The sequence below is a fragment of the Dysidea avara genome, chromosome 10, assembly GCF_963678975.1.
Source record: "Dysidea avara chromosome 10, odDysAvar1.4, whole genome shotgun sequence".
In the NCBI taxonomy this organism is placed as follows: Eukaryota; Metazoa; Porifera; class Demospongiae; order Dictyoceratida; family Dysideidae; genus Dysidea; species Dysidea avara.
In genome coordinates, this window is record NC_089281.1 from 9,926,455 (window position 1) to 9,936,073 (window position 9,619).

Consider the following 9,619-nt stretch of genomic DNA (forward strand, 5'->3'; position numbering starts at 1 on the left):
CTCTTATGGTCATTATCTCCTTATGAGACCTCTTTCTCGTTGATACAGTACAGGTTGTAGTGACTAGCTACATTTCACTTACATTGTTATGACACATTCTGGTACAAATTAAGCGATGATGGTAGATGACTTGAGTGATGTGTGGACCAAAATATGGGTGACCCCTTTCTATGAGTCATGAAATACACGTTTGAATATTAATTACCATGTAAAGAGGTAGTCTTTATAAAAGGTGACCATGAAGTGGTCTTTCATCAAGTATGCCTCAACTATCTTTAGAACCTAATTACAATATGTGGTCTTTGTTCAGAGGTGGCCTTTGTAAAAAGGTTGTTTTTAAGAGGTGGCCACTAAACAAGAGTTTTACTCTAGGATGCATGCATATAACATTAATTTTGACCATTTCCACTTTCCGTTTCCATTTCCACTGTTTCCAATTGCCCAGTCTTGAGTAGCCAGACTTTTTTCTTTTGTGTGGGGGCGGGGTCTATCCTTGGGATTCTACTGTGCAGCATTTGTGGGTGCAAATAACGTGACTGTTTCGTCATTTGCATCCTGTTGCCATAGATATAAAAGCAGTAGCCATGGTAATAGAATGAAAATGATGCAAAGATCAGCAGATTACATATTATATCTATGGCAACAGGACGCAAATGACGAAACGGTCATCAAAGCACATCATTCACACCCACAAACAATCCGGAAGCTGAGTAGTAGAATCCCCATAATCTTGGGATAAGCCAACGACTATGTTCACCAGACCCTTTTCTTTCCCTGCCCCCATACAAAAGAAAGTGGCTATGCAAGACTAGTCGCAAACAAACAGAAAGACTCATAAACATGGGTATAATTTCTTGATGGTTAAATGCAGCAGCAGTAGATATGAGATTGGAAATCCATGTTGTTATAAAGAGAAATAGTTTTCCAAATTAAAGGCACAGATCATGCACCCATCCTGATATTATATAATCACAGTAATCATTCTTCTGAGCAGAATAATACAGTAGAGCATGGCATGGTCAATGACTCAATTATGTGCATGCATGAGATCTCAATGACATAGGTTATGAAACACACATATTTTTTGTAAGCCAAATCAAAGCATTGAAACTTTATACATATGTTACAGCCACTACTGCTCTACCTACTAGTAGAATAATTTTTAAATAAAACATGGCTAATTAGCTATGGGACACTTGCTGTTGTATTTAGGCTTTACAGCACAAGCAATGAAGGTCTGTAGGACACCTGGTCCTACAGCCTGTTATACATTTGAAAGGTTCTGAGACACCATACACTCTATAATGCAGCTACCTAAGCATGACTCTTTAGGGATCACAGGAAAGAAAGTAGCGAAACAAGGAGGTGAGTTACTCCTGCTGATGCAGGCAGACCAGTTTTGATGGACTAAAAAGTACTGGTATGTTATAAGGGTTTTCTAAGTTTTAACTATAGATTTGGCATCAGTAGTATTTCATGAAGGAATATTTCATTCTGTAGTTTTTCTAAAATGGCAGCATTTTAAATGGTGCCATTATTTTTCTTTGGGGGATCCCTACTATACAGCACTACCATACAGAGCATGCTAGTTGACAAAACCAAAGCCATTAAATTTATATTACTGAATCTGATAATACTGAGTACAAAAACAAAATTACAATCCTTGTGATCAAATAATAATGTAGAATTTGCTGTGCACGTACCGTCGTACGTACGTACATAAATTCACTGTTGTGCATGTACATAAATTCACTGTTGTGCATGTACATAAATTCACTGTTGGCTAAATATTACACCTGTATAGGCTTATTTATTTAATTCCAGCTTATATCCACTTGTTGACCTTGTTATACTTGAGACGAAGTACATCTCCAACAATATCAATCTGGTGAAGAACCTTTATGTACAAGCAAAAGATTAAATAAAACTACTTGATCACTTACTTATAAATACTGTATGAGCAGAAATTTTGGCGTGAAATTAAAATTGGCGGATGCTCACAACATTACCAAATTAAAATCTCACCATTATAGTGTTTCTAATATTTTAACCGATTAAACAGGCAAAAGATCAAGCAAGAAGCAAGGTGGTGTATCTAGATTGATGTACTACTGGAGGTCAGCCAGTGGTTAATCAAACAATTCTACGATTGTCTCCGACTCCACATAAATATCAAAGATTAAGAAGGTCCTATATATAATATTTCGCCAAACAAAGATACCACTCGAGGAAGATACACCTCGAGAAACACGCAGCGGAGCCGGATCCACAGCAAAAATAGTGTTCCAATACTACCTATTCTAACCCTGTCTTTGTTCAGTATTGGAACAACTATTTTAAAAAACTCCCTATAACAAGACAAAACGAACCTCAAATCTATAAATGACTCTAATGTTATTCACTATTGGGGGCTGTGGTCTGTTTTTATTTGAGCCAAGGTAGAATTTTTGGTCTATTAGTTCCAACACCTAGACATAGACGAAATAAATACAGCCAGTATTTGTGTATGAATTATGCTGTGATCGTAACTAGCTACTTGGCATGGAGTATGTTCCCAATCACTTTGTTTCCCAGGGGCGTACACAGGAATTTTGAAAAGGGGTTTCCACTACAGCCAAGTGACTGTTATATTAGAGTAGGTTATATCGCCTGACTGCTTTATTAGAGTATCTCGACTTTTCACCAAAATCATAAGCTATAAGTGTTGCTATCGTGTGAGAAACTATTATTTAACTAAGATAAAAGTTTGCAATGTGTCCTGTTCCATGATAGATTCCAGATTCTGGAAACCTGAAGTTTCAATTTCTTAATGCTTCAAGTAGTGTGTAAAATCCAAAGTGGTTTCCTGAAACCCCTGGAAACCCCCCTTGGTACGCCCGTTTCCTGTCATGTATTCTCCGTCTCACATGAAACTCTCTCCAGCATGCGGGCCAACGAAGTAAACGTAGTCTACATACATCTTTGTAAATGAGAAGCCAGCTATACAATTTGCTACCACACGGGCTTGCACGTGGGACTTCACGTTGCATTTCGTCAAATTAAACTCTTGCCAAATACAAATTAAGCAAACGCCAAATATTCTGCTCGCCAAAATTTTTGCTTATACAGTACTGTAGCACATATATACACAATAAAGCAATTTATAAACACCCTCATGATCTTTGAGGTAAGCTATATCTACCAGAGTTGAAGTCGGAGGGTAGGACAAGCCTATGTGAATACATAATAATGTTGCATAAGTACTGAAAGTATTTCACGTGTACGTGAGCTGAATAGACCCTGTCAAAAAGTAGAGGAAGGGGCTTGATACATATTTTAGTTTGTCGTGTGCAATGGTGTGGTTCACGATTGGAAAAATGCTGCCATTATAGAGTAATTAGACTTACAACGATGACGATATGTGGCAGTGACGACTTTCACGTCAACAGTAATGGTGGTCATTAATGATTACAATACAATTATTGTTGCATGATCTATTATTTTCAACAGGTAGTATGACTACATTTAATATAAATATATTTGATAGCACTCCGTAGTGCACGTGGTCCTGTCTAGATCTGGGTTGAAGTTTGGTCAGCATATCACTGACCTAGACATAATGTGGATCAAACCCAGACCCAACTAGCTTTAATTAAAGTGTTAGAACCTAAATTCTGGGCACTAACAATTGGTTCTGTATGTTTTTACAAGAGCAAAAGGTAAATGAGATTCAGGTTACATATTGTGGGACCAAACAGTAACACAGGCAACTATTATATGGGCCATGGAAAATAAAAAGGGTCCTTAGAGTGACTTCCAAAAAAATTCCAATTATTCAGTAATTAAATACTATGACAGGTGTTCTATCTCTATAGTTTTGATATCCGTGTCATGTGTAAAGACTTTTAATAGCACTACTCAACAAAATTTAAACAGTGTACATTAATTAGAATGCCACGATTATTTAAAATATGTAATTATTCATGTAATTTAAAAAAAATACGTTGATGTATTAGCAATATGCTGAAAAATTTTTCAAACACAATGGATAGAACGAGTAATGATATATTTCATAACAGGATAATTTTTACACTTGTTCAGATAATTAGGGATATTGTAAATTCCAACTTTTCATCATAAGGTCCCTTTCTATTTTCTATGGCTCATATACCAGTACATGAAATAAAGTTTACATTTCATTAAAATTATTACATTAGGATGAAAAAATGAATCATTTCAGCATTATTTTATTTAAAAAAAATGATAGTAAAATGTTTTGCATACTAAAAGTGATTACATCATTTTAAAATGATGGTGATGCTTCAAAAATTATGATTGGTAATTAAAATGATGGTGCAATTCAAAATGCTGATAAGATTATGATCATTAAAAAATTGATTTTATGGTATGTATTATCTGAATGACAGTCAAAGCATTTTAAAAGCTACATAACTTCATTTGACACAAACAAGATGCTATAATCAACGCAAGTGATCATTGTACACATGTATACAATATGGATTTTTATTATCTGGATCTGACCAGATAAAACATAAGCTGGATACTTAAACCCTTGGGCTCTCATAACCTGACCTGGAATTTGAACCCTGAAAAGTAGTTGCATAAATAATTAAACTTGAAAGCTTACCTGATCAAGCATTTCTCTAGTGTGTGCAGCTGAAATACATATCCTACTTCTCCCTTCATGTTAATAGGAGTAGCAGGATACCCAACTACCACTACTCCAAGGTTCCTTCTTAAACATTCTCTGCTAAATGCACTAGTGATAAATGAATGATAATACTACAGTGTACCATGAATGTTTATGTATTTACGGCATTTTTCCTGGTTGATATAGCAGGAGTGGGAGTGGTCATTTCCACACAAAACAAATCCCATTTCCTTGAGTGTGCGTCTAAAGTATCTGCATGATAAATAATAATCCACTAAGGTGCTTGGCTGCGTTAGAACATTGGTTGTTTATCTTAATACAGCAAAATGTATTTTAAACTTAAATTAAAACTATGACAGCGATACATGTAACTTGTGATTGTGGGTTTTCAAAAAAATGTGCATACTGAAAATGGCAAAATAACAACACAACTAAAGCAAATTAAAGCTATGAAGCCTCCACTAGGTTGAAAATGACCTAAGCAATTTAAACTTGGGTTGGAAGAACCTTGGGAATTTAAAAAGAAGTTAGTAGTGAAAGTGGAACTGACAAAGCTGTGTGAACTGATGAAGATGAGGACAAAGGTGTGCGAACTGATGAAACGTACGTGATTTACTTGCAAGCTATATGCCATGATCATTCAGATCCTGAAGATGACAAAATGTTGATAATCACTAATCAATCACAAATGTTTACAGCAGAATGTCCTGATAATATACTATTAGCATCACAGCAGTTTGATGGGAAAAGACACAGGAGAATTTCCTGACGATTTATCAGATGACTTTCTAAGCTCCCTTACTTAGCAAATGAATTACCACAGCAAGATAGATAAGACTATCCGGTGAGGATGGTGTTCCATCTTTCCACCTGACTTCAAGAACAAAACAAATTTTGCCATCCAGAAATTCACACCTTGTATAGATTTCATAGTCATCAATTAGCTCATGCTCTTCCTCCTCAAGCTCTAACTGCAAACAATACTGTAGATACTCATGTCAAACATTCACAGCTAACTTATTTTGATCTTCTGTTTTTTAGTGCTATATGCACATTTCCATATATTAGCTGATCCTGTCTTTTGCTGTTTTCAAGGAATGCTAGTAGTTAGGGTGCTAAGACCTTTTTTTGTGCACTTTTGGATAAAAGCATTAAACTTGCTACATAGTTTGTATGTATCATAAAGGTTATTTTTTGATAGGGAGCCACCTCAGATTTGACCTTTGGTGACCTTTACACCTAATTTAATGCTTAAAAATGGTCAGCTTTTTTTATCTGTCTCACCTATAAATGGTTCAAATTTACAAACTTGGTGTCAAATTAATGCTCTTGCTCTAAAGAGTACACTAACATTTAAAGAAAGTCCATAGCTTTTACTATTGCAAAGTTATAACCATTTGTAAGAGCAAAACAGTAGCCCTATTTTCTCCCGCCCACGCACATCATGCAGTATGGTACTTATACATAGTGCAGATTTGTCATAATTATTAGATACTAAGTTAGATATGTGATATTGTAAGGTGGAACCTGTCATATAGTGACCATCTGTGTTAAGAGACCACATTTCTATAAAAGTTAACTTCAAGACATAGAATGTACATTGCACAGTAAAACGCACTGCATACTTGTCAACATAAGATAGAACACTTGGCTAAAATGGTGCTAATGCCTAAAAATAGCCAGTAGCTAAACTTAAGCATGCAGTATATGTTTAGTTGTCACCCTGTAACAATTCTCCATTCTATGTGTATCCTTAAGCTGTATATACAGTATACCAAGCATTATGTTGGTGTGTTGTGATTGGTAGTATATACAAGGAACTAGCATTAAGTAGTGCTTACTAACCTGGTGCAATAAGATAGTAAAGGAAATGGTAGTTTATTTACAATAGCAGTATAAACACCATTAGCCAAACAGCATTATAATATCTGCACATATTGATCACCCCTATTGACATTACACAGTAAGCTGTACAAATAAGAATTAAGAAAACTACTAAGTTACTACATTCCAAACAATTTATATTAAAATGTACAACATAAATAGTCATCACACTACTTTAATTTTGGACAAATGTTTTGATTTTAAAACCTGCACTATGACCAGTACCTATATATGGTATGTATGAGCAATAAATCAATTTTACTTAGTTTAGTTGCCTGTGTAGAATTTTCCTATTATATATCAGTTACCGTATCACCCCTTATTTTGTTCAAAAACCTGTGTGGGGATGTTAGATTATCAAGACGTATCAAACAGACAAAGTCTTATTTCATTGGAAAAACAACAAACGGTGTCAGATTACAGATATATTCTGGTTTAGATATGAGTGTTGAATTAGAGAGGTTTCACAGTAATAGCTTTAAAATATATAATAAGAACAATGTTTATAATTATAGTATGATATGCACTAATATACTGAGTTGCTATTGTATAGGGTGTTTCAAATATTCTTCAGTGATAGATACTAAACATTAGTGATACTATATATTTGCGAGTTCATAACAGAAATTTCTGCAATTGCAACTTTAGTCTACAAAACAGAAGCAATTGTCTTCACTATGACAATTCAATAAAAGTAGAATCCAGAAAGCTTAGTCGAAATGTGTGAATTCATACAAAAACATGCAGCTAAAATTTAGTGGATCAAGAATCTGCAAAATTTACAAAGAGCAAAAGAAAGTGGCATATTGTGGCTACTAGTATTGAGACCCAGTTAGTGCCACACTGTGACATTAGTGTATCAACTAGCTACCCAATTATGTTTGTCTTGTCTAGAAAGTAAGCTAACAAGTGGAAAACTGTGTGTACTAGCTAGCATCGAGTGTTACCCTTGAGTTAACTGTGTCATTGCCATGCCATGCCATGACAGTGATGTATCAATGCTAATGACAGCTGTCTTAAACAGTCCAGAAGGTAAGCTGACCATAAAATTGTTTTGGCGTTGCTGACTTTTGTTTGATGAATGTAGTATACAACCATGGGCTAGATCACAGGTTAGTAACTATTTTGTAATCCCAGTTTGATTTTTGCTGTTGGTGCTGTTAACATTGCGATTACTGAGACAGAAGCTAAAGTAGTGCACTTGGGCCAGCTAAGTTATAGGGGCCCCTTTGGCAGTCACATTACGCTTTTTTTGAAAAGGGGAGGTCCTTTGAATCCCTATGCACTGGACCCCTGAAATGTTGTTAACTAGCCATATAAATATACTTGGCATAACATGCACAATTCGTATGATAGAACTATGAAACTGTCTTATTGGTTAGTGCTTTGATGGTAGTATAGTTCTATAAGAAAGTGTACCTAATATCCAAGCAAGCAACCAAACACTACAGTACAACTTATTATACACTATGTGCATTATTAATTATGCATGTGTGAATATATTCTATTTTGGACTCTTGATCTTAGTTATACACATGCATACCAGCCATCTGTATGAAAACAGCCTCAGGTAACATCTCTAACCTTTGAGCATTATACAGTAAAGTGTTAGAATGCTGGGTTTATATACTCATATTATGCACTCTTGGTTTCACCCTGTTCAATTCCCATGTATGGGAAAATCTTGCCACCACATCTTACAAGCTCCACCTTCGATGATTCATTGTAATTTTGAAAAAAAAAAAAAACTATTTTGTGGTTTCAAGGTAATTATTCCTTGGGAAATGCTCTACATCTAACACTTACAAATTAGTTGGATCCGAGTTAGTTCATAATTTATGTGGAATAACAAACCAATCTATTTTAAGGTATAACATAATCTTGCATAGCTAGAAGCTTTATATAGACATTTATACACTAGTATTTTAAAATTGTCAATTTAAAAATTAAGTAGGGATCTATGAAACAAGAGATGAATGATGGTATTACAACATAGCTTGGTGGGAAATCCCTACTTTGGCATTGAACAAAATAATTATTATTGCTAATGTGCCAAAGTAGGGACTTTCCCACCAAGCTATGCTGTAATATCATCATTCATCTCTTGTTTCACTACTTTTTATTGCATAGATCCCTACTTCATTTTTAAATTAACAATTTTTTAGTTTATTTAGTTTTTTTTGTTGTAGTAGCACAGCTAGCTACAGTGTAACTTGTTACTGTTCTATTAGAATCACACATGAACTGTTGCATTAGAGTGACTGTTGTATTAGAGTATTGCGAGTCAGCTAAGGGGTGTGCAGCTAGCTAGACCAATAAGGGGTGAGGTCATCTTTTTTACTGTTAAGCAAATAGCTAGATTGTTAAGAGGTGTGCATGGCTGCCGTACTTTGCCACTATTAGTCCACCTAGATCTTTATTATTTGATGGGTGTGCCAGGTCGCGAACCTATCGCAAAAGGGATTCCAATCACGAAGTTGCAGATATCTAGCTAGTATACCTCTTATAGTAGCACCAGGACTGAAGCGCTTCTGAAATCTAGCTCTGAAATAATTCTGTGGCATCATGTTGATACGGAAAATTAACACCTCAATATGGTTTCGTTGGATGAAGAAGACAAGCAGCCTGATTGAAGATAAAAAGAAAAGACAAGGCGCAGAGGGCCACACTCCTCAGAATTCCATAAGGCACATCCCACCAGTCAGTTTGTTATTGTGGCATAAATTGGTGGCCATGCGCTGCTTCGTTTGGCCTCTAGGATTGCGAATGTGGTCAGGCAGCGAGGCAGTCTAAATTTTGAGTTTTGGCAATTTAAAAAAAAAATCTTTATCCGGTCACCAGTAAGTGTTTTCTTGTTTTGAATGCTGTGTTTCATGTTAGATGGACTAATCTTATTCCGCAAAGGTGATTTTGATCATGTAATATTTCTCTAGGATGATTTTTAAAGGCGGCAATATTGGCGGTGCGTGTCACTTTTGGGTGATCCCTACTTAAACAGTGTACCAGCTGTGAGAACACAGATATGACTTGTTTGGGTGCATGGAAGACTCTTTTTGAAATCTGCTCATTATCGGTCCACTCACA

The 9,619-nt window shown here is 35.5% G+C and overlaps 1 protein-coding gene across 1 annotated transcript in view; it reads right to left on the minus strand.

The window, feature by feature from the left end:
- LOC136268118 (serine palmitoyltransferase 2-like) overlaps positions 1–4,897 on the minus strand; it is a 37,967-nt gene extending 33,070 nt beyond the window's left edge. The window contains exons 1-2 of the mRNA XM_066063352.1: positions 4,815–4,897; positions 4,628–4,759 (exon numbers count right to left, since the gene is read on the minus strand). Of these exons, the coding sequence (XP_065919424.1) occupies positions 4,628–4,639 (12 nt within the window). The 5' untranslated portion in view covers positions 4,640–4,759; positions 4,815–4,897. The remainder of the gene's footprint in view (positions 1–4,627; positions 4,760–4,814) is intronic.
- Between the last annotated feature and the right edge of the window lie 4,722 nt (positions 4,898–9,619).